Source organism: Lagopus leucura, unplaced genomic scaffold (genome assembly GCF_019238085.1).
Source record: "Lagopus leucura isolate 7727_CA_CO unplaced genomic scaffold, USGS_WTPT01 Super-Scaffold_100002, whole genome shotgun sequence".
Classification (NCBI taxonomy): Eukaryota; Metazoa; Chordata; class Aves; order Galliformes; family Phasianidae; genus Lagopus; species Lagopus leucura.
The window spans coordinates 27,056,325-27,082,587 of NW_024962263.1; the positions used below are offsets into that span (position 1 = coordinate 27,056,325).

The 26,263-nt window shown below is 38.6% G+C and overlaps 1 protein-coding gene across 1 annotated transcript in view; it reads left to right on the forward strand.

Moving 5' to 3' along the window:
- Positions 1–6,284: 6,284 nt before the first annotated feature.
- RPRD1A (regulation of nuclear pre-mRNA domain containing 1A) overlaps positions 6,285–26,263 on the forward strand; it is a 43,117-nt gene continuing 23,138 nt past the window's right edge. The window contains exons 1-6 of the mRNA XM_042869020.1: positions 6,285–6,481; positions 18,678–18,807; positions 19,498–19,604; positions 19,687–19,781; positions 21,175–21,301; positions 21,399–21,574. Of these exons, the coding sequence (XP_042724954.1) occupies positions 6,331–6,481; positions 18,678–18,807; positions 19,498–19,604; positions 19,687–19,781; positions 21,175–21,301; positions 21,399–21,574 (786 nt within the window). The 5' untranslated portion in view covers positions 6,285–6,330. The remainder of the gene's footprint in view (positions 6,482–18,677; positions 18,808–19,497; positions 19,605–19,686; positions 19,782–21,174; positions 21,302–21,398; positions 21,575–26,263) is intronic.

The following is a 26,263-nucleotide window of genomic DNA, read 5'->3' on the forward strand; positions in this document are numbered from 1 at the left end:
AAACACTTTTCCTACGATCCAGGGAGATCAAAACTGAATGCATTATTCTAGGTGTAGTTTGATGAGTGCCCAGGAAAGGTGAATAAGCTCTTCTCTCAACTACAGCATGCCAGCAGTCACCATCTTCAAAAACCATGAGCATACAGAGTAACTTTAAAAAAAAAAAAAAAAAAAAAGCATCTACTCCCTACAACTGAATGATCTCAGGGCAGTGTGTCCTCTGCTGGTTCACAAATGTGAACCAGCCCACTTCCTTTTATTTAAACTAAAACCAAAATTTGCATTTTCCAAAATTTCAAAGAACATTCTACACCTATTAGCTCAATACATTACTGAGTTTTCCTTTTGTTTTTGAAGATAGCACTATTTATCATTAGAAATGTGCTTTATTACTGTGACTAAGAGCTAGATACACTCTAGAGCATGTATTAATGATCCATTAATATATTGCTCAGACGTTTGAAATTACTCAGCCTAATGTTTCATGCCTTTCTGCACACCTAAGTTAATACATACCCTGAAGTGCTTTCTTGCTGAGTTACAGCACTCCCTTTACTAAGGAGAGCTAGGACTTGATTGCACCCATATATTAATCACAGTATATGTTTTCACAGTATGACTTCACTTAGAAGTGTGATGATGAAGATGCTGGATCTACATAGCTGTTCTGGCTGAATGCCTGACACAGGAAGCAGGGAAGGTTTTCTGCAGATGTCTTTACATCTCCACCACAGAGAGCTAAAGAAATAATAGAAATGCTAGGGGTAATTTTTTTGATTGTGCAATCTATTTTACTGTATAAAAAAAAAAAAAACAGGAATCCTTTGCTGGACCATATATACATATAACTGTAAGTGGTTGCTGTTAATCTCTTCAGCAACAAATAACTGCTGCATTTCATAAATTACATTAAAAGGTGAAGTGCTTTGCGGCAGGAGCTCATTATTCACCCCAAGGTTTTTGGCTTCAGTAGGCAGCTCCTGTAGTTGACTTGAATGGGCTTCTTCCTTCTATTTAAGCTTGCTTTTGTTCTCTGACTGCAGGACTTCAAGTTGATTCTCTCCCTTTATTTTTCCAATTTCTGTCAGGGATTTGCCTTCTTGTTACACAGTTAACAAATGTGATTGTTTCTGAAGGAATGACTCGGATGAATCACCATCAGTCAGGAATTACTGTACAGCTATGTTTCAGAGTCTTCACTTTTTGTTCCTTTGTCTATCCTTACTGGGATATGTAACCAGGATCATTTCCACAGATTCAGGATGCGAGGCGCACAAGCATACTGAAAACAGACAGAAAAGTATTTAAAGTGTGAAACTCCAGAAACTGTTATACTGAGATACATTAAAGACCCTGGATGTTCTGAATGCTCAGAACAATAAAAAAGAACTGGTAAGTAAGTCTGTGATATATTTTTGAGACCCAGGCAGCAGCAACTGGTGTGCTGACTGATGCAAATTCTCAGGTAGGAAACAAGATTAGAGAAAGCCCATTCCTCCTTTAACACAATATCTCCTGAATGGGACAATTTGAGGGGAAAAAAAAAGCTACAAAAAAAAAAAAGATAAAAATGATAAAACACTTCATACAGGGCAAGGTATGTTCTCTGCTCTGAAGCAAGATCTGATTCATGTTTATAGCAAGGAGTCAACAGGCAGAAGAGGAAGGTGTTGAATAAGTGTCTGTATCATCTTAAATTTGTACACAGCTGATCAACTATGTCTACTAAACAACTATACACATAGATTGTTTTACTGCTTTATATAATGAAGTCAAATAAGGGTTCCTAAATAATTCCAGTGAAGCACAGAATATTCCCAAAGCTAAATAAATCATCCAGCTACATCTCTGGACTTCAAGATAAAATGGCTTATAAAGGTGATAGCTGTCTGGGGGGGATACCTGAATGGAGTGCCCTCAAGGAAGCAATCACAGTTAAAATTGATTCTGAAATTAAGACATGTCGTATCATCAAACCATGAAATGAGGTATTTGGGCTCTGTGAACAGCAAAGTAGTTGAGTATCCATATTTTATATAGCATATATTTCTGGAATTTGGTGGTACAGTGCTGCTCTATAGAGCAATCTCATGGAAGCCTCCAGACATCACTGGGGCTCAATAACTTCAGCTGCATCTTCCAAAAGAAGATGATTGATTGATTTAGCATAACCTGGTTTGGATCAGCTAAATTGTGCTAAAGAAAATCTTGGTGAAAGGATGTGCATGCATTATAAAAGTCAAAAGACAGCTTATGAACAAAGGCAAACAGAAGAGCTTGCCCCAGGTGTGGGTGAAGAACTATTCCAAGTAATATGTGCAAATTGAGTGTCTGAGGGGTGCCAGGCTCTCTCTGCCACGGGAAAGAAGGGAAGAAGTGAAAAGACAGCTGGGACAGAGAGCCTGCAGAAGCAAATTTGTTAAGAGAATGGAAAAAGTGGTGCCTCTGCTTCTTTAGCAGTACCTCAGCACGCTCAAGGGAAGGCTATTTTTGTGACAGTGGCAGAAGTACTGCAGGTAAATGGGCTATGACCATTTTGTTGCTCTGAGCACTCTTTCAACCAATGCAAACTGCATTCTTTGCCCAGTCCTTTAGCTTCATTTGGCTACCCCATCTTCATACTGCACTCTAATTCTTCCTTTTCTTGTCAGCTTCAGACAAAAACACTTTGACCCATATTACCTCATCTTTTTGTTTTGTACCTTTAAAAATACTTGGTGATAAGTCTTAGGGCAGTTTCATTTTGATCATGGCTCCAAGAGCACTGAGAGCTAAGCCCAGCCACATTTCCTGAAGGGTAAATCCAAGGAATGCAGATCAGTGTTCTGATGATAAACTGAGGTGATTCAGACAGATGATGCGCACAAATACAGACTTGTGCCTGGGAATGATTGCTTTTGGGAGAGTACTTTAGCACAGTCAAGACATGATGTGTCCCAGCATCTTGGCAAAGCAAGCTCTTCTCTTTGAACTGACTGGATGACCAAAATGCTCAGGTATTGGAAAAATAAACAAAAAACCAAGATGCAGTGATGTGGACTGGTACTTTTTTGATTCTATTTTTTTTTTCCATAATGCACTGTTTTCCTAGTGCTTGAACACTCCCTGTGATTCTCTCAAGGTAACAGAACTCAAAACTTAGATGTCCTTGGATGAGGAAAAATGAAAAACATATAATTTACTTCATTTAGAAATAAAACAATTATAACTGTAGTTAATAAATAAATATTTATAATAAAATATCTGTATCTTAGTGTGGATAAGTTTTATTTATAAATAGTTTAAATAGCACATATTGTGAGGATGCTGTAGAGCCTCTAGGTAGCTTCAGTCTGAAAGGTAATTACAGCTTTCAAGTATCTGGGAACTTCAGGTCCCTTGTTCTACAAAAATATCAACTAAGTAATTTCTCCACAGCCATCATCTTAAACTTGCATTGGATTCACCCCGCAAGGAGCAGGACAACACAGCTGACTACCACCAATACATGGTGATCAGACAAAAGGGAAGCAGAGCATAATTTTATTCTTAGGAACAGAGAAAAGTGTTTTTATAGTTTGAACAGGAATAGGTGAGAGAAAACATCTATTTGCAAGTCTGCCCCTGTGGACGCAGGTGAACTTTCCAAAGGCAGGTGAATAATTCATGCGCTGTTTCCGAATTAAAGCTGAGATTTTCAAAACTCCACAGCAAACCAACCTGTAAATACTGCCTGTCTGAGATTCACTTTACTTTGTGTAAATCTCATGGCAAATTTCCATGCACTGTCTGGGTAAGCATGGCTTTCAAAATTAGATTACTGATGCAAGCATTTATGATTACAAATTTAATATGTGCTATGAAGATTTATGAGGAAATTAAAATCTCAGCTTTGCTGTACAGTACAAGTTATATCATGAACAGATTATAAATCACTCCCTTGGCGTTTAAATATATTCATTCACAGAATAAATACCTATCTCCGGGGATTCATTCCTGTTTTTTTTTTTCTTATCTTTCCTGCTTTAACTTCTAAATTTTACAGTTTGTTGCCAAGTACTTTTTAAACCAGTCTTGTAGGTGAGAAAAATGCTTCTTGTTCCATAGTCATCCAAAAGTTTTTCCATTAATGTCAGAATACATGCCTCTCAAAAGCCATATTTGAATGGTAGGTACTAAATTACCATTCATATTTCATTTTTCTAATGCATGCACCTCTGTTAGCTCTGTATTAATTTTACTTCACTGGCCAGTTCTACTTGACCAGAGTGTCCTCTGCTGTACATTGCAAAAATAGCAGTGTATTAGAATTTCTTCCATTATTGGTGATCAAGATGAAGTAAACTGAGAGAATATGAGGCTAATTGGAGATCTCTCATCACTTAACTTTCTTTAAGTGCATTTCTTTAAAATTCCTCCTAGTTCCTCAGTCATCCATGCCACAGATACATCTGGTTTTTCTTTGTGGACAGAATTAATGTGAAAACCTCCTAACACCCCCCATTCACAATTATTTTGTTGTTGTTGTTGTTGTTGTTTGAAATGGAATATTTCACCAAGAACCAATATTAGGAAAATTACCTGAAAGCAATCGTCTGGGCCATCGTCTGAATGTCAGACATGAGATAGAGAGAAAATCTTGTTAAATTTTAAAATATAGGATTTATTTTTTTTTTAACTAGCTTTCTGCTGTTTAGTGATGACAAACTGGATGTGTGAAAGGAACATTCTGTTTAAAGAGTGGTGTCCCAATAGTAAGTTATATGCATGTTAAACATGTATGAGCTTAAGTGCATTACTGCTCTTAGAAGAAACTTTTCCTAATATCCAACCTGAATCTCTCCTGGTGCAACTTAAGGCCATTACCTCTCATTCCATCACTGTTACCAGGGAGAAGAGTCTGACCCCCACCTCATCACAACCTCCTATCAGGTTATTGTAGAGAGTGCTAAGGTCTCCACTGAGTCTCCTCTTCTTCAGACTCAACAATCCCAGTTTCCTCAGCAGCTCCCTATAAGACTTATGCTCCAGACCTTTCACAGCTTCACTGCCTTTATCTGGATGTGCTCCAGGGCCTCAGTGTCTTTCTTGTAGTGAGAGGCCCAAAACTGAGCACAGTACTGACGGTGCAGCCTCACCAGTCCAGAGTACAGACGGATGATTGCTTCCATGCTCCTGCTGGCACCGCTGTTTCTGATACAAGCTAGGATGCCATGGGTCTTCTTGGCCATGTGGAAACAATGATTCCATTGGAACCCGGAAGCAGCTGGCTGTTGACTAACACCCCAGATCTTTTTTCCCCATATAGCTTTCCAACTGCTCTGCTCCAAGCCTGTTGCAATGCATGGGGTCATTGTGGCTGAAGTGCAGGACTCCGTACTTGTTAAAGCTCATACATTTGGACTCAGCCCATTGATCCAGACTGTCCAAATCCTTGCTGGGCCTTCCTACGCTCAGGCAAATCACACCCTGGTGTCACCCCACACACTATGTGTGCACTCAAACTCCTTGTCCATGCCGTCAATAAAGATATTCGACAGGACTGGCCCCAGTACCAACCCCCCAGTGGAACACCACTAGTGACCGGCTGTCAGCTGCATTTGGATAGTGGAATCCCATCAGAAGATAGTTAATGCCAGAGACTTATACAAAATAAAACAACGCACACAAGAAAGAAGCCACAAAATTTTAAAGCGTGAGGCCAGACTGATTTGTGAAGGCTGTATTGCAAACACGAAATACTATGTGCCCTGCATCACAACGAGCTTCTTAACCTGTGAGGTTTAAGAAGCTGGTATGTCCAGTTTGCCTCGGGCCTTATTTGGGTCAGTTTTTTGTTATTTCCCAGAACCAAAAGAAGACCTTCCCAACTTTTTTTTTTTTTTTTTTTTCACTCCTTTGCTTTCCACATGTCAGAGCCCTCAGGCCTTGTCAGAACATCTCCCTAAAAGAGACCACTCAGCCACGCAAGGAACCCAGCCTCGCTGGAGAAAGTCCACGGGCAGCGGCGGTCCCGCACTGAAGCTGCTCGAAAAGCTCGGTCAGCCATCACGATCCGAGAGGGGCGGGAGCTGCTCAGCGCCCACCCCCAACAGCCGCCTCTCGGACCTCTGCCGGAAGTGAGGGAAGAAGGAGAAGGGGGGCGGAACCGGGCGGCTCTCCGGGAGGTTCAGCCGCCGCCATTTTGCAGCGCCGGGCCGTCGGACCGCGCGGAAGTGGCGGCCGGCGAGGCGGGAAGGGACGGGGCTCGGCCGGCTCCTCCCCCGCTGGGGCGGAGAGGCGGGGACTGAGCGGGGCCGGGCAGCGCCGCAGCCGCGCTGGTGGGGGTGGCAGGGCCGAGCGGGGCTCGGAATGTCGGCGTTCTCGGAGGCGGCGCTGGAGCGGAAGCTGTCGGAGCTGAGCAACTCGCAGCAGAGCGTGCAGACCCTGAGCCTGTGGCTCATCCATCATCGCAAGCACTCGGCGCTCATCGTCAGCGTGTGGGAGCGGGAGCTGCGAAAAGGTGAGGCTCCGCTGCGGGGTGGGGCCTCCCCCGGGGAGGCGGCTGTGGAAGGAGCGGGCCGGCCTCGGGGCGCGGCTGCCCGGGGAGGGAGTCGGGCTGCATCGGCCCTCGAGCCCGGGATGGAGGCACGGGGAGAGAAAGGGCGGGCCCGGTGTCTGGGGAGAGCGGAGCTGCAGGGGCGGGTGTGAGCCTCGGGGTGTCAGCGTGCTGGGAGGTGCTGCTCCTCTCTTTTTTCTTCCCCTCCCTTTCCTCCTCCCTCCCTCGGCGAGTTGTTTCTTAGGAGGCCGATGGTTGGCTTCCTCCTCTTACAGAGCAATAGAAGGCAGTGAGAAAAGGGAAAAAGGTGGTATGCGAGGGGTTTAAATACTGGTAGTTAAGGTGCCAGGTCTTGAGTACTCTTTCATCATTAATAACGCCGGTAACTACTGTCTCTTCGTCCCCTTACACCAGCAACTATTCATGTCGGGTAGATGAAGATGGATGTAGCAGTTTAATGTGTCCTAAAGGATACTTTATTGCCAGCTGGATAGTACTGATGCTAACCTAATAGATGTGTTTATTTCTTTAACTGTATTAAATATTTGGTGTCCAGCGTGCAGCCTTAGTTATTTTAATGGTTTTCGTTTTAACAGCAGAGAGCTTTCCGTTCTTTCTGGGGTTGAAATGAAAAAATTGCATGGGAGGCCATTGACCCTCCTAGAAAATAACTTGATCTCAGTTCCTTTAAATATAAGTAAGTCACTTGCAAGAAGCGTGCCTGGCTTTAGAAGATGTTACTGTCTTCCAGTAGCTCACCTTGGATTCTGTTGTTATATAGATCTTTAAAGGGAAAAGTAGGTGGGTAGGTTTTCAAGTAAAGAGGAAAAATAAAGCAAAGTCACAATAGAACTTATGGAAAAGAAACCACTACCTTAGTTTTGAGCATCTAACAGGGCTGATTGACCTGCAGAAATGATATGTATTAGAATACAAAAAGTGGCTGGTTCATCATTACTTCTCATTTAGAGCACGTAACTTCATAGCAGAGTAACTGAACTACCCTTAAAATAATATCTTGAGTATGCAGCAATACTTAACTTTGGAATATAGTATGGAAATAGATTATTATCAGTTCTGTAGGTTTTCAAATGGCTACTGTATTCTTATTTAGGATAGGCTTTTCTGATGAAATGTTGCTTTTTTGAGTTTTTAATCCTGCATTTTTTTTTTCTGTTGTGTTACTGGATATCTTAATCCATAAATTGAATTATTTGAGTCTGTTACAAATGAATTCCTGAAAAGAAATGCATATTTGTTGGAAGAAAAAAAAAACATTTTCAGTGTTTCACTTCGGAAGTGTTTTCTTCATGTTCTGAGAACAAATGAATGAATCTTACATTTCCCAGGGGTCTAGACAAACAGTTTCAATGTCTGGTGCTCTAAAAGATACCAAAAATGTGCCTTAAACTAATCAGCATTCAGCTAGAGGTTTCATTGTTTGTCTTGATAGTGTGCACAGTACTAGCTCATAAAATGCTCCACTCTCAACTTCAGCATTAGTATGATTTTCCTGTTATTTGTGTGATTGAAGAAACAAAATGCTCAGAACATGGCTAAATGCTTAGAGATGTCATTAAGAGACAAGATAACGATCTTCTTAAAGCAAAGTATTCCCGTGAGCTCTTTTCTTAGCTTTCAGTATCTGGCTTCTACTTGTAAGTCTGTTTTGAAGATGTAGGTCAGGAGCTTCAGAGATGCATAGCTGCTATGAGGGCTGTTCCAAAAGCAGCGCCTCCAACTGCATTATGTTGGCCCACAGCGTCAGAGGTGGATGTTGATAGTATGGCAGTAGATGTTGAACCTTCCCACCAATGTTCTGTTAAACTTAATTGCTGTATGACAGATGGCAGCAGAGGGGCAGTCTGAGAAAATGGTGTCTGTAATGGAAGTGCACCTGAAGCAAAGATGCGTCCTTGTATTCCTCCACATGGACAGAATTGCACCTACTAACATTCATTGGCACTTGCTGAACATTGATGGAGACCATTCTGTAGATGTGAGCGCAGTGAGGCAGAGGGTGGTACGTTTCAGTAGTGGCATCAGTGATGTGAAAGACAAGCCACACGCAGCTGTCACACCACAAATGAAGAGCATCTTGGTCAGCTCATCCATGCAAATCAACAGATTACAACCAGGGAACTGTGAACAAAGCTGAATATCAGCTTCAATGTATTAGAGGTGGCAGTGTTGGAATATTGTGAAGTTTGTGCCTAGTGGGTCCCTTGAATGCTCAGTTTCCTACATTGCATCATTACCGGTGAGGTGACGTGGTGTCACCTCCATGAGCTGGAGTCAAAATGGCAATTGATGGCGACATGGAATTCCGCATCAAAGAAGTAGTTAAAGATGCAGCTCTTAGCAGGTGAAGTGATTTGTACCATTTTTTGGGATGGGAAAGGTGTGATACTTTTGAATTTCATGGAACCTGGACGGACTATCAAATCTGACTGCTACATTGTGATGCTGTTTAAGGGAGAAGGCACCAACTTCTAGAGCCTGGCCAGAGGAGAAGACAACCTTTTTGTTGCAACCAATTTGAAGATTGTGGAGCATGTTGCCAGTCTTGGCTGGGCTGTCCTGTCGCACCCACAATATCATCTGGATTTGGCGCCTTCCGACTTTCATCTATTTGGGCTAATGAAACATGGGCTGCATATGGAGAATGGAGAACTTTCCTAGCAATGACACCATCATAGCAGCTGTGAAACAGTGGGTCGCCTCCACTGGTGCAGATTTTTACAAGTGTGGCACTTTGCTGGCAAAAATGCATAGCTAATGGTGATGGCTGTGTTGAAAAATAGTGTTTTGTAGGTGAAAGTTTTCTCTGTCAGTTACTGTTATCATGCTCTATTTATCTGTTGTAGTTCCCATGGAAATAAATAGGAGGCATTACTTTTGAAGCGACCTATGTATAGTTATCTTTATCGTCCATTTGCTGAAGTGTCATTCAGCTTTTGCTGCTTCAAACACAATTTTTCTGATGATTTCTTTGGAAGCCAGCCTTCATGGGTGTGTGAAAAGCATGTCATAACCTTGCTCTGCAGAAAAAAGCTCCTTTCAAGGTCCTGGTCATCTTCTGTGCCATTAAGCTGTATGTAAAGTGTTTCTTTCATATGTTTCACACTCATGTGAAGCTAGCTTGGCTAAAGCATCACAAAGTTGAGTGCTGGCAGTGATGCCATGAGTAAGTTTAATGCTCCTGACTTGCCCATTCTTCAAGTCATAGAAGTGTGCTTTCTGTCCTATCAGAGTAAGTTGGGCTCTATGTGGGGAACGTGAACACAGATAATTGGTATTGTCTGTTACTGTTGTCACTGTTTTGTCCTGGATGTGAAAGTCAGACCTTGCCTTTTTTGGATTTTATTTCCTTCAGTTGTATCACCTTTTTTAAATTACTGCTCCCTTCTTCAGATCTGCCTTCAAGTCTGTCTCCTTTCAGGCTGGAGAAAGATCATACTACAACATTGCACAGTTGACTGTATTGAACAGAATACAGTGCATTAGTTATTTTTTCCAGATGCTTTCATTTTGTTTAGAAGTCCTTGTTTCAGATGAGATTGCTTGAACTTCTTTAAGATACTCATTAAAACAACTACTAGGTTCATCATTCTTTCATTCCTAAAATTTGGTGCTAATTTTTTTACTTTCAAAACAGTTGTTGCCTTTACATCATGTTGCAGTGGAGGTGAAGAGATGGCATTTCTAATGTGCATCTAACTTAGGCAACACAGATGCTGGACAACCCTCTGCTAAATCATGTCCCTGTGCACCATATCCAAACGGTTTTTAAACACATCCAGGGATGGTGACTCAACCACCTCTCTGGAAGAGCCTATTCCAGTGCTTAACAATCCTTTTGTGTAAAGAAATGTTTTCTAATATCCAACCTAAACTTACCCTGGCACAATTTGAGGCTATTTCCCCTCATCCTGTCACCAGTGAGAAGAGACCAACCCCGCTCTCACTCTAAGCACCTGTCAGATATTTGAAGAGAGCAATAAAGTCTCCCCTCAGCCTCCTCTTCCCTAGTTTCCAAGGCCTTAATGTAGGGGGTGGGGCATTGCTGTTTAATGGCTGACTTCTAATGTATGCTAATGAAAGTAACTTTGTCACTTAGAATGAAGCTGTGGCAGAGCTGCTGCCCAGCCTGAGATACTAAGTACTCCTGATTCTTCATCTGCTTGAAACTACTCAGGTGTGACTCTGGGTACAATGCATTTTAGTACAGGAGTGCCCACCTTCTTGCTTCCCTGGACCATATTGAGTGAAGAGGAATTAGGCTGCATATGAAATATATGATATAGTTAATGTATATAATGTATATGGTTGGACTGATCTTGTAAGTCTTTTCCAACCTTGGTGTTTCTGTGATTCTGTGTGATACAAGTAACAACTTTTATTTTTTGTATTTATTATTAAAAGATAACAAAAAGAAGGCAACAAAAAACATAAAACTTGGTGAGTTGGACGTGCGTATTTTAGTGTATGTAGTGTTTCTTTTTTCTTTCCAGCTATGCAGTGTATTAACTGTCTTATTTTTGTGGTTAATGGAAGATAGATCCTTTAGTTCATTGACAAATAAAATAATAAGTATACACCAAATGTGTTTGACTTTAATTACAACTGTTACAACAAAGATTTTTCCTATTTTGACAGAAAGCAGGGGTCTTCAGACAACAGTTTTTCTTCTCTGCTAGTGGTTAAACTTTGTTTAATTTTTGTTGAAGGTTTCATGCACCGTGTGGCTTTCCTGTGCTCAAGATGTAACAAAAACACTAATTTACTTCTAAATAGGTAACTTCCCTGGAAAGCTGGTGGCCACGCAAGTGATACTGAGGATCGTATCACAACTTCAGGCTTTTGGCTGTTAGCACTGGATTACTCTGCTAGACTGGATCATGAGTCTGAATTGTTTTGAATTTCATTGTTGATTTATGTAATAAACATATTGATGATGAGGATACTTTTCCAGTACTGCGTTTCTGACATGTTTTACTGATGTCAAAATCTGTTACGCAGTTTGGATTTCTATTGCAGATTATTCTTTGTCCCCTATACCTCACCACCCTCTCTATAAAAGACTTTTTTCCTTGTGTCCAACTTAAATCTACCCTCTTAAAAATGGCTTGAAGCCATTTCTCCTTGTTCTCCACAGACCCTGCTGAAGAGTCTGTCCTCTTCTTTCCTGTGGCCCTCCCTTTAGATACTGAAAGGCCACTATCTTGACAGTTGAATTTAGTTGAGTCTTAAGCTTGCTTTTAGTTATGTAGGACTAGTTAATTATAATTATATTAATCATAATGTGAATGCATCAACCAAAACTGAAATGCAAATAATGGACCCGTTAAACCTGTAGATGTTATGTGCTCTTAAAGGGATTGTCTTACAGGATGTTGTTTAACTACATAGTGGCAATGCACATATACTACTGTTGTTTAAGCCTGCAGCTACTGATTGCCTGCTGAAAAAACCCCTAGGAGCATTTTAAAGAGGCTCTTCTGAATGGGAGACAAAAACTTTTTTTTTTTTGTATTTGCAGATCAGATATATTTTCTTGTATCAGTTCTTTCCAGATTTCAGGATTCTTGGCACCTGTAGATGGTTGGTTGTATGGTTATTATTATTATTTTTTTTTTTAATTGGAACTTCAATTCCATAATTCAGTATCAGGTTTCTAGGGAGTGGTAAGTACTTGTTCAGTACGCTCGCTCTCGTGCTTGTGGAAATTGCTAAAGGTTTGACTTTGGAGGAAACAACCATGGTGCTTCTTATTTCATGCTCCAGTTAGTTACATTTAATACCTTCTTTACTGTAAACTCATTTTCTTTTAGCTTTTCTAAGTTCAGTTATGTCACACTCGATATTTACATCCTAATGATTTCTTAATAGATTTGTTGCATATTGTCCTTAATTTCACGTTCAGATATCTGTTTCCTGAGAGCGAGAGCCTGACAGGGCATCTCTTAGATCAGTCAATCTCAGAAATAGGTGCTGAAACTTCACATTAGCAACTGATTTTTTGTTTTGGCTGTCAGCTCTTTCACAACCTGATCTTTGTCTTCACTGCAAAGCTTATCCAGGTTCTAAGAACCATTGTATATCTTCTTTGAGACAGCTGAAGCTTATGCTGGTACGTAGGGTTATATTTTTATCATTTGAACAGCAGGTAAAATGATAGTCAAGTTATGTTATATAGTTATATAACTCAAGATAGTTATGCTCAAGCTCTTTTCTGTGTGTGCGATGAAGTCGTTCAGTGGTGTAAGAAGCAAATATTTTTGCTTATTTCTAATTTTTACTTTTGTATTTGTCTGCAGCTGCTGCTAGGACATATGCTTGTGTTCGGACCCTCGCTCGTTCTAGCTGTTGGCATTGATGCAGTGTATTTTTCTGAACCTTGTATCTGTTGTAGCAGTTGCTCAATGCTCCAGAAAATTGTAAGGTAGAAGATCATGGTGTGCAGATTGAGAAGGCCGAGCAACACTGAAAGTATGTTTGAAGGTTGTGCTATATCTGCATTGCTGCGATACTGCTTTGGAGCAGGAGCACAAGTGAAAGTGATGAAAATGCGTTGCCTTGCAGAGGTGAAGTAAACTTCAGTAAACAGGTTCCTGATTTTAAGGTTGTTATTTTCTATAGTAGGTAATATAGTTTTTCTTCCAAAAGAGGGAATCTTCTGATGGCTTTGAAGGTGTTTTACTTAATGGTGGCATTGTTGTCATCAGTTAATGTAGCACCCCTAAGAAAATAAACAGATTTCTTTTTTTCTTTCTGTTTAAAAAAAAAAAAAAAAATCAAAAAACAAAGCATTATGGCTGGCTGATTTTACTAGTTTAATAGGTGTTTTTGAGAAGGATAATAAGATATTTAAGGTGGGATACTTGTGGGAATCCAAACAAAGCTTCTCTTCTTTACAAAAAGGATCAGAGATTGGCTAGAAGCAGATATTCAAGGTGAATGCATGTTGCTAAGTTAGAAAATGGTATTTGCTACGTATGTGCTTTATAAAAATAATGTGTTCATGTGCAGTAGATTGGTAGTGTAGGAAGCTTTCTCATATTTCGTTGTATAATGCAACTTGTCTGGCTGAATATCTTCTACTAGCATTTAAGAATGTAATGTGTACAAGCATATATTTACAACTGCACCATTTGTATCCTGATATCTTCACTGAACCTGCCTGGCTTTTGTAATTCTGGTTCTGAATATGTAATTTCAGTGATTAAAAAAAAATAAAATAAAATAAAAATATGAATTTCCCTATCCTAAAACTGTTGATTTACCTCCATTTTGACATTGTCCCAGCCAGGCAGTGAAGGAATTAACTTGATTCTTATATTCAGGCAATTCAAGATATACAAAGTGCTACAGGAACATTTCTGCAGAATGACTGTGTTGGAATGGTTTATTTGGTTTGTGACTGTCTCTCTTGTGTCTCTGTTGTAATTGAATGCTGGTGGCCTCTTTCCCAGCTATGACTGTAGGCTGTTTCCTTTCACTATTAGCCTCCAAACCCAAAACTAGATACCTGGACCATCAAACCTTGGACATGCATTGTGTAGGTAATATCCACTTAGAAAAGGAAGGACAATGATTCTTAAACCTTGATCATGTTCAACAGGAGAATTATATGAGTTTGCAGTATTGCACACTTGCTTAAACTTTTTCATTATAATGAATTTTCAGTTTATGCGCTGGTCTTATAACAGCACTTCTGTGGGTTACCTTATCTTTAAATGTTCTTTTCTGATGATGGCCTCTTGAATTACTTTTTACAGATGTGCATTCAATCATGGCTCCAGAAAGTGCTGCCTTAGTCAGCTTGCTTGAATACTCAGGTTAGTTCACAGTGAGGTTGCACTCAAGTTTCAGTGCTGTTTAATTTGAAAAGATAAGCTGGTACAAAAAGCTTGAATGATTGTCAGGTATGTAGGAAGATGTCATTCATACTCTCATGAAAAGATACAAAGTATGTTATGACACAGGAAATGACCTGGGGATTTGGGGAGAAGTGCTGACATTGTTACACTCTGCTGCATATCTGTGGACTAACGTAATTCAAAAGAAATTAAATGAAATTCTTATCTAAAACTGTATTAGAGGACTTCAGAAAAAAAAAAAAAAAAGTGGCTAGAGCTGTTAATTGATGTGGGCTTTTAGCTTACTGTTTCTCTTTTTCTCAAAACCTCTTGTTAAATATTATTTTCAGTTGAGGTCAGTTGACATAGCAAAACCATTAACGTTTTCAGATGGGTCAGTGGTCCATTAACTTGTAATGCATTTTAAGTGAAAATCTGTGCTGCCTACATGCTTTTTCTTTTTTTTTTTTTTTTTTTTTTTTCTTTTTTTTTTTTTTATTATTATTTGGATATTTTTTTCTGATATGTCTGGGGCGGCACATACTGATGGATGTACTGGAAGGAGTCCAGTAGGGTGCCATCAAGGTGATCAGGGGAGTGAACACCTTCCCTGGGTGTAGAGAGTGAGGGAGTTGGGACTGTTCAGCTTGAGAAGAGGAGCCTCAGGGAATTCCATCAGTGTCTAAAAGGCCTAAAGGGGCTGGTGCATGGAAGATGGAGCCAGGCTCTTTTAAGTGGTGCCCCGCACCAGGAGAAGAGACAACAGGTAGAAATTGAAACACATGAGGTTCTCTCTGAGCATGAGGCACTTCTGTGCTGTGTGGGTGCCATAGCACTGGCACAGGTTTCCCAGAGAGGCTGTAGATTCTCCTCCTTGAAGATTTTCAGAAGTATCCTGGACATGGGCCTGATCACTGTGCTCTGGATAGCCCTGCTAGAGCAGAGGTTGGAGCAGGTGGACCCAGAGGGCCCTGCCAACCTCAGCCATGCTGTGAGTCTCTGAAGTATCTTTCAGTTCTAGGGAAGCAGGGGTAAAACAGCATGAAACAAATGGGTCTGTTTCTAGTAATCTTCATTGGAGCTCAGTTTCCAGTGCTGGAAGGTAAACCTGGAGAAGACAGATAAGTGTAATTATTGATGACCAGAGTTAACCTAAGTGGACGTGGCCATCATACTGCCTTACTGGGTAAATTCCTTCCCAGAGTACTGGTTTCTTGCACTGAAGTGATGGCTCTTGGGCATCACAGTTCTCCGTATTGTGGGCTCAAGCATGCAATGCCAGGGGATCTTTGTTGAACTGGAAGAGAGCCAGGAGACCCTAAGCAAGATTAAGAAGTACGTGTTCCTAAGAGGCATAGATCACCCAAAGTTAAAACTTGGTAATGAAGATGCAAAGTCTCTCTGGGGTTGCTGCCTTATTATCTTAGTTGCAGGTGAAATATCATGAGTATCTGCAGAGTATTCAGTGCAATTAAGTGTAAGGTATATTTTTGAAGCAGGCTGCCAGGTGTTGACTCTCATAAGTGTCATTATGAATGCTTTAAGAGAAATCTACTCTTATACCAGCCAGCGCTATGGGCCTGTTAAAAGATATCAGAATCTGGTGCTTCTGTGAGCTGCTTTGGTGACTGTGGAAGGGGGAAGGTGTTAAATCTGAGATAAGTAGAAGAGTTATGTGAACACTGCACAGAGTTTCTGAAAATTGCAATCAGTCCAACCTGCATTCATAATAATTTAATGTTTGCAGACTGTACTGTTAGTGTACCAATGACTCTATGGGCTAGTTACTTTTAGCACTGTATAGTCTAGCATTATATACCATGCAGTCCTCCCTTAGCCTAAGATCATACACAGCTTTCTTTCATTTCCTTTTAACAGTGCTTTTTTCTACTAACTTTGCCTGGCACTGAGGACGCTTCTTTTTGTTTAAATATGCAAACTGCTCTGTGATCCATCTTGGTATATCAAGTCCCAGGGTGTAAAGTTATCATCACTGTTGCTGAAGAGAGATGCTTTAAACAGAATTTTTTAGAATAGGTCTAGTCTGGGATTTAATTTTGTATTTTAGGCTTCAGTAGTTGATTTACTGTCATGGTAGCAATAGAACACCTTGTTTTTCTCAGCTGAGAATTGTCAACCCCATTTGCGTATTTGTGTGTGAGGCAGAGTGATAGTAGGCCAGTATGTAACTCCTGAAGATTTAGAAGTTGAAAGGAACCCTTCTAGAGGTAGGTATACATTTTAAGCCTTCAGTTTTGTACATAGCATTCTTACAACAGGAAGAATTAGATTTTACTTTGCAATACTTCTTATGAACGTAAAGGTGGAATTCATAAAGGCTGGGTTTCTATGCAAAGCCAGAGCAGGCTTAACAGTGTTTTAAGGATCTTTGTTTACTTAATATATATCTGTTACAATTAAGCAGCAGAGAGAGACTGAAAAAGTAACTAGAGGAAACAAACTTGAAAGTGAAATTGAGTTTTAGCATGCTCTTTGCAAACACTATGCACTGGTCTGCTTATTGTAGAGAACAAAGTATGGTCTTTTTGAGAATTGCAGCCACTTGATTTCAAAGCACTGCATGCATCTCCAGTCTTTCTTTCATGACTCAGGTGATTTGGTTACTTGCTGAAGGCAAGAAGGTGAGATCTGTCACAAATAAGTTGCAACACTGAGGACTGAAACATCGTTTTTTCTATGAAAGGGGCAGACAAGGTCCTAACCTTCCTGCAGTTCAGAGCTTGTAGTATATGGTGAGCTATCTCCTTCATTAGAATTGTAGTCCTAATTCTTAGTTCCTTTGAGAAACTGGGGGGAACTGGGGTCAGCTCTAAGAAGTGATTTATTTTGTTGCAGCTGTAAGACAAACTGTTTTTTCTAAGACTCCCTTTTTGAATAGTTCAAATCTTTCTAGGTGTTAGAACTGTGATTTACCTGCAACATAGATAGAAGATGTGTTACTGTATTTCCAGATAGGTGCTTTTTTACTTTTAATACAGTTTTTTAGTTTTTTTTTTTTTCTCCAAGGTGTCCAAATTTCTATTTTCTTGGACAGACACGTCCACCAAGTTTATAGGAAACGATCAATATTCTATGCAGAAATCCCTCACAGGAGTCTTGCTGTAGTGCAGAATTCCACTTAGAGTAGAATTATCTCGGCATTGATTTTGTGTATGTGTGTAAAATGTGTGGTTCTCTGGTTTGTTTGAGAGATTGGAATGAAGACTAGCAAAATAAAATTGTCCTGGGAACTGAATGGGAGTTCAAAAGAATAAATATAAAAATTTCTAGATTGTTTTTTACAACTGTGCTTGAAAGGGTAGAAACTATTAAATCTTTTCCTTCTTCAAGAGAAACTACCTTTTAAAGAGAGAGCATGCATACTAAGTTTGTATGGTAGTTACAGATATTAAAGAGTTTTCTGTTATTAACACAAGATTAGAAGAATTGAAATAAGACTTGCAGTTCTGAAGAAATCCAAAAACTCATGAAAATTAGATCAGGTGTGATGGTAAATTAAAATAACTGAATAAAGATGGAAAATACATGAGGTGGAAGCTTTCATTCTATTGCAGATTGATGAGATAGGGGTGAAATGCTTAAAGTGCTTGGAAAGAGAGCTACAGCAGTCAGAAAGCAATTTTTGAAAATGTTTTCATGAGGTTACAGCTGCATGCACCTAAATGTTTTAGTGATCAGGCAGTGAGTGGAGTATCAAAGTAGCATGGAGAACTTGATTAAAAATTGACTATTCAGTTTGCTCAAACATGAAAATGAGGAATTGTCATATAAGACTGAGTGAAGTTCAAACCAGAAATGTGGTGTTCATGTGAGTGATAGTGGATCTGTACAGCTCCTTGTTAGAGGGCTTCAGTGGGAGTGAGAAACTCATGTTGTCTCTAAGGTGAACTGAAGTTCTTGGAAGAAATCGATGAAGGCTTCCAAATAATCCATGTACATCAGGCTCAGGAAAATACCTGAAAGCCTGAAGAACACTTTTTTTATATACTTGCTTCTGGAAATAGAGCTAGAGGGAACTTGTGTCACAAAGGAAGAGGAAGAATGTGAGCTAACAGTTGTGCAGAAGAAAAAAAAAAAATAATGTATGACCAAGATCTCTGTGCATTTATAAATACAAAATTGAAATGAAATATTGTGATAATGAGAGTAGGAAAAAGACCATTTAATTTGGCTTTTGCAATTATATAGCAAAGGAAGAACAGATGTTCTGGATAAACTGGTGTTTCTAATTATGTATTTCTAATATTCTGTTTTATTTATTGTTCTCTTTTTATTAGCAAAACCAAATAGGAAGCTGACATTCCTGTACTTGGCCAATGATGTCATACAGAACAGCAAAAGGAAAGGACCGGAATTTACAAAAGACTTTGCTCCAGTAATAGTGGAGGCTTTTAAGCATGTTTCAAGGTAGAGTATGCTGTTATGTGTAGTGCCCTTCATTGTATTTTAGCAGATTAGTTTTCCGTTCATCCATCTAACCCAAGTAGTCCTTGTCTGCTAATGCTGTACTTGGAAGTCTCGTTAATACTTCTAGTGTTCTTTTGATCTTGAGTAGTCTTAATGCTGTTAGATAAAGTTATGTAGTAAACTCATCTGTGTTTAATCATTTTTCCCTCAGAAAACTTAGAAGTGCCTTATTTTAAGATTTTCTGTCTGCATTTATATGCTATATCAATCTGGTATGTCTCATTACTGGTGTTTGTGATTTTATTTTTTTTTTTTCAGCTGGCTATTCTTGTTGTATTAGAACAATGGTAGAACTTAGGTACAGCATTATTTTCATATAGTGCTCTAGAGCAGTTAATAAAAAAAAATGCAGTGCAGCTTTTGCATAATGGGAATGCAGACATACAATGGATTGAGCAAACTAAAATAGAAACAGGGGATTGGGCACTCAGTTTTTGTTGCTGTTGGTGCCCTTGCTGAAACACCTTGAACTGGTCTTTTTTGTAAACTGGGGCTTCGATATTTTCTGATGTTATTGAACTTTTCATACTTTAAGGTATGCCAAGATCCTTCTGTGAAAGATAATCATACTGTAGTGCAACTGTGATGTATTTTCACCTTGTGTTCATTTTTCTTTTTTTCTTGTTACAGTGAGTCTGATGAAAGTTGTAAAAAGCACCTTGGCCGAGTGCTCTCTATCTGGGAAGAAAGGTCTGTTTATGAAAATGATGTATTAGAACAACTTAGGCAAGCTTTGTGTAAGTATTTTGTTTACTTATGAAAATACAGCACCTTGTTTGACGAGTCAGAGAAATCAAATTTCAGTTTGTTTTCATTTAGATGGAGACAGAAAGGTGAAGAAGCGTACGTATGAACAAATAAAAATTGATGAAAATAACTGTTCACCTCGAAGTTCTCCTACTGACCCTCCACAGGTAAAACAACATTTTTAAAATTCTGTTTTTGCATATAGTTTTGTAGATAATTTTTCAGGTGCTCTTATTTTTGGATGGCCTCTGCTTTTCCTTTTAATAAGTTACTTCTATGGACAGGGATGACCGCACCCCTTTCTTTAGTGAAAGTGGCTGAACTACATCCCAATAGCATACAAGATTTCCCCAGTCTATGGTTAGTTGTATTTTATGACCCGTATTAGCTTTTAGCTTTGTAAGGAGAAACTGCTGTGCTTTTTACCTGTCCATGCAACCTTGAGGCAAGATGAATCTTACTGGCTACATCAGTTTGTTTCCTGACGATACCTCTTGCTGGAAGTCTTCGTTCTTCTGTGGAAAAGGTAGCTTAACATTTACACTGATTTTTTTTCTTAGGAGTATAAAGGAACCATTGGCTCTGTAACATCTTCTAACATTGAAGCTTCTGAAAAGTAATGTAAAAATTAGCCTGTTACTTGCTATCCCTTTGTGAAGTGTAATCCACCAAAGGTTGTGGACTGTGTTTAACTTCAGGCCTCATGAAACTTCTTTCTTGAAGTACTTCAGGTTACAAGTTGGAGCTGAGATATTGAACGTGCTGTTACTTCAATAAGATAGACACAAAAACAAAAAAAATGTGTGAACTGTATACCATACTCCGCCCATTTTAGAATTTTAGCATTAGCTTTGATAATGTTTTAGGTTCTCTTTTGATTTCTGGTGTGGCAATAAATAACACGTGTAATTGGAATAAGATTTGTAGCATTTAACAATAAAATATCTTTCAGTGTTGCAGTCATGATGCTTGAGTAGGTTCTTTTCTATTTTGCCTGACTTTCTTTTTTGCTCTGACTTTTAAAATTTGTTTTTTGTTTTTTGGTTTTTTTTTTTTTTTTTTTGCTACTGTCTCATTTCAAAAGGTTTTTGTTATAGCAAGGAATGACTCCTGAAATAATCGTGATTTAGTGTGTTTCTATTTAACAGCTTACTTCCAAAAGAAGTTTGCTGATCTAGTCTGGAGTAGTGAGGTAAAAGTATAAGAAAATAGTTTTTAAAATGTGTATAAAATAAAAGGTACTGTAAAATAATAATTACTGTCAAAAATAAAATATAAGTAGACCTATGCCAAGAACTTCAATGAAAAATCTGTTTTAGAAAAGTGACCTATAAAAGTAAGGAATGCTGCAACATTTGTTTGATTTTTTTTTTTTTTTTTTTTTTTTTTTTTTTTTTTTTTTTTTTTTTTTGTCTGAAAGGGAATAGAGTGTTGATATGATGCTGATATAAATGCTTTTAAAAACACTGTTAAATTGATTCCATAACCTTGTTGTGAAATACTGTTTTATAGTAGGATTTCTTTATTTAAACTAGTCTTCAATCTTGCATGCTTTTTCAGACCATGGATCTCATTAGAGCATTGCAAGAACTAGAAAATGCTGCTTCTGGGGATGCAGCAGTTCATCAGAGGATAGCTTCTTTGCCTTTAGAGGTCCAAGATGTGTCCCTGTTAGACAGGATAACAGGTGAGGGCTGAGGGTCCAGTAACTGAAATGCTCTTATGCAAACTCAATGACATAGAATGGAGTCATGCTTTACCTGTTTCTCTCTGCTTACTTTTAGACAAGGAATCTGGAGAGCAACTTTCCAAAATGGTAGACGATGCATGTATGTTGCTGGCGGATTACAATGGCAGGTTGGCAGCTGAAATAGATGATAGGAAACAGCTAACTCGAATGTTGTCAGACTTTCTACGATGTCAAAAAGAATTTCTTGCAGAGAAGGAACATAAGCTGGAAGTGCGTATTGTTTTGTTTTAGTCCATTCTTTTGACAAAGCTTGATCTTGCAAATGTTTCTAGCTTGCCTAAACAACTTTTCTCTTCAAAGGTAAATACCAGCTAGATCTTTGTTTCCAGCACGTTCTTAACAAGATTTCTTTGGCACTCACATTCTAACTTTATTAAATCAGCAGAACAGTAGGTAATATTACAGTTGTGATCATTTCAGTGTTTGTCTTTGTTTTTTAGCATGTTCAGTCTGCGTGATAAGTAAAGGCTTAGTTTTATTTGTGCAGGTTGAAAGTCTTATCCTTAGCAGTACAAACTTAATTCTTCACAGAATACGATTTTTCTTGTTCTTCTCATTGTTGTAAGTTTTAGCTATGTATTATAGGCTTATTTTCCTTTTTGTGAAGAGGATTGATCTTTCTGATAATTGTGTGTTTGTGACGTTGCTTACAGAATAAGAATTTAATTACTGGATTCAGCGTAACTTTTTAACCTGACTCAAAGATACATTAGCAAAAAACACTTCTAGGTTTTGCAGCATCAATTACAGCTGGCTGTCAGCATTTCAGCTGCAGGGGGCAGTAGAATAGGACAAATAAGTAATAAAAGAAGGGTAAAGATTGAACAGATCAATGTGAATGGATGATCCGAAGTTATTCCAGTGCTTACTGTTACCAGTCACCAGTTTTCCTTACCTACTGTGTAATAACTGTCAAGACTGCTGGTGCATTCTACACCTTTCATAAATAGGTCATAATTTCATGTCTGTTCCTTCCTCAAATCCATTATCTGAAATTTGAGATGTAGGTTCAAGCCCTAACTTGGATGTTACAGCAGTAAAATTGAAACTGCATCATTTTGCAAGGGGAAGTAGCTGTACAGTTGTAATGTCCTGTAATTGTTGCATATGCATGTAGTCCTTATGTGGTACACAAATTAATTGCTTTTCAGGTCTCATGTGTAACAGGCCTATTATGAAAGATTTCTTCACACTGGTTTCTTCACTGTTTTGTAACATTATAACTTGAACTCAAGTTTTGTAGTGTCTTGGTTCAGGAAAAACACTGTTGGTGATGCGTCTGAAGTTGTCTTTCCTAGAGTACTGTTTCCTGACCTTTGCTCTTGTGCCTCACAGAAAAGCAATTGATGAAGGTTTTTCCTGTCAGCTTCACTGTATTTGTCCTTACCTGAGGGAAGAATATCAACCAACTTCATGTAAGATAGATGGTATGCATGATAGTTTTAACTACAGTAGCAAATGATCCAGCTGGTCAATGGAACCTGAAAGAACAGGAAACCTTAAGCTTTTCATCACCTGCTCTATCTTCCATGTGTGTATATAATGTGTTTGAAGGACACAGTCCCACTGTAGTACTTTGGGAACAATCGTCGTCTTTTTGTAGATTGTTACCTGCAATTACACCTATTTAGGTATAGGCTACTGATTTAGTGAATTGCTTGAAAGGTAGTGACTTTAGTCCTTCAGACAAGTTGATACTTCTGTGGAAGCCAGATAATTAAGAATTGCAAATGGAGTGCAACTTTGAACATGTTTCACTCTTGTTGGCAGTTTTCAACAAATACAAAATGGTTTAACTTCCCAATATTGCTAGGTCAGTGAGTTCACATAAGAAAAGTAGCTTTAAGAAAAGTAGTCATAGTTCATTACTAGTACCCATGCTGCCAAGGTCTTTAAACTGAGTTGCTTGGCAAAATTATTTAAATAGCTAAAGAATCTTATTCCAATACAGCACACTTTTAGTTTTGGACTGGTTTCAGTGGCCTTTCCTTACAAAGGAGGAAATAGTAGTCTACAATGTTTTGTTTTGTTTTGTTTTTAAACAAATGAAGTTCTAGGATGCTGAGGTATACTCTAAGAATGTTTTTAGACTGATCATTGTGGTATAAATACAAGCGACTAAAAAAAAAAAACCACCTGAAAAAGGTAGTGTTATCTTAAGGTGCTAATAAAAAAGCTGAGAGATAGGAAAAACACAACAAATCTTAGAAATTGAACTTCTAAACTTGTGTTGAGGTGAGTGAAGTGACTTCTTTTATACTCACTACCAGTAGTGCCTTTTAGTTTGTAAACTGCAGGCTGATTAACATTCTGAAGCTTTGAAGACATGTTGATTTTGCATTTCATGATAATGTCCATAGTCAGTGGACTGAATTTCTCTTTTTGTATTCTCTTTAAGGAGTGGATATTTTCTGGTGTAAATACCAATTGCCTGCAGCTAGATGTGTTCATTTTATCAAGCAAGGACTGTATTTTTGCAGTCTTAGGAAGCACCATATCTCATACTGAGCCTTATTTTTTGGCTTGAGATGTGAAATAGCACTGGAAAAAGGGAGTTGTTTGAGAACATATTTGCTGAACTGTGTGTTTGTAGACTTTGACTTCCAAGCTGAATTTCTGATGAAAGTCGTCTGTTCTAGACAAGGACAGTTCTTTTGTTAATCTTCTGACTATTGATATTCTTTTGAGCATAACATGCTTTCTGGGTAGTAACATAGGAAGCAGTTAATTCTTGATGAATTAGTATTATCTATCTGTCAGTATTTTTGAGATCCTACCCAACTGCTGTGTCCAACACCCAGTTGTGTTTACAAACAAGTGGTTATATTATTTTTGATTTCTAGAAATGTCACCTGCTGTTGACTTGGTTTAAAAGTATTTAGTTTAGCATTTCCAGAGAACCTTCACTGTCTTCAAATTTTGGACTAGGGCTTTTTAAACCTAAATTTGCAGGTTTTTTTGTTAACATTCTGAAGCAAATTTACAGGTAAGTAACTTGTAGTAACCAAGCTTTGCATGAGTACAGGAAATTTTGACAACAAATAAATACATGGGCTGTCATGTGTGCATGAAAAGTTAACCATACTGCTTAGTAGGTGAATTTCATAACTCTACTGTGGGTAAGTAGTATTGTTTTTAACTCTTAAGTCATTTTTCTTTAACATCTGTCTAGCTTCTGTTGCAGGTGGTGTCCCTGGACCTATCTTCTAATGATGTCACCATCCCTTAGTATACACATCCTGCTAAAAATAAATTTAAGAATTAAAATCTTGTATTGTCTGTTGTTTTTGGAAACTAAAGGGGAGGACTTCTTTAACTGCTCATGCTAAACCTCTGCTATTGTTGTCTATCTTCTCACAAACATTACTGAATTTATACCTGGTCACAAACAATACTGAACTTAGGCGTGAGATGGATAAGTAGTTATCAGAGCCATTCTTTTTTCTTGAAGACCAAAGCTTTCACATGGTTGTTCCTGAAATTTGGAAGTTTGGTTAAATCATTTGAAGTCCCAGATGCAGAAATCTGAATGTGGCTTGTGTTGAAATCACCTTTACCCAAAGCAAAGTGCTGTGAAAACGGGACTTTCAGACTTCAGCTTTTTAACCTACACCGTTACTTACTTGACTTAATTGAACATTAGAAATAAGTGATGGATATAGAGCTTATTCATCATAAGCACAGTAAAGAACGTTCATTTTATTGTTGGAAATTATTTTGTATGTAGCAGAAAAGGTGTATTTTACAATTGCTTTTATGCCCCTTCTGGAAACTCCCCCAAATTTAGGATTCTTCTAAAGATTCTTCACCTTCGTTTTGTAAGATTTTTTTTTTTTTTTTTTTTTTTTTTTCTTCTTTTTAATGAAGTAAAAAGAAGGTTCAGGGTGCTGTAATTTTATCTGGACCAGGCTGCCCAGGGAGGCTGTGGAGTCTCCTTCTCTGGTGATACTCAAGACCTGCCTGGACACCTACTTGTGCAACCTGCTGTAGGGAACCTGCTTTGGCAGGGGGGTTGGACTCGATGATCTCTGAAGGTCCCTTCCAACCCCTACGATTCTGTGATTCTGTGATCTAGAAATTTGCATAAGATTTATAGACAGGTGTTATTATTCCTGAACTTAAAAATGAAAATTCTTGCAGAAAGAGTCTGTAAGAACTTTTTTTTTTTTTTTTTTTTCAGAGCTTTGAGGACTAATATTTCCTATTTTCTACTTGTTTGATTCACTCCTCCCTTCCTGCCTCCTTGTTGAGCCCCTGTACTGCCCTGTTCCCTTTCCCTGGCATTTGAACAGAAGTGTTTGTTAGTCCATCGACCTCACTGAAGCCTGGGAAGGAGCTATTTATGTTGAGCAGGAACAGAGAAGGAGCAATACGGAACCTAATGCCTAGGTGCCCTCGTTTCCATGTGGTTTTGGAAAAAAATTGTCCTATAGACATTCTGAATGTAACATGGCCTTAGAAATACAAGGGTGTCAAGATTGATTGATTTTACTGTTGCTTTGCTTTTGCGTTTTCTACAATGTCATTGATTACAGAGTAGATAGACTCTTACTAGATTTCAAATAACATTTTTGATAATGCAAAATCTTCTATGATGCAGGCATTAGCAGAAAGTAACACCTTTTTTCTTAAAAAAAAAAAAAAATGAGAGGAGGCTATCTTGTTTTTTTTTTTTTTTTTTTTTGTTTAGAAATACAACATTGCAACACTTAGCATATTCTGGATGACTGAGATTTTTTTTTTTTTCATAAGGTTTGTGGCTGCTTACATCTTAAATTTGGAAATATTCTTACGAAATCCAAGTTGTTATGGAGGAAGTGCTCTGCTGGGAGGCCTTCTGTGTTTCAGCAGATTACATTTAATTAAGATGTCTGATTTTGTTTTCTTGCATTCCTTATT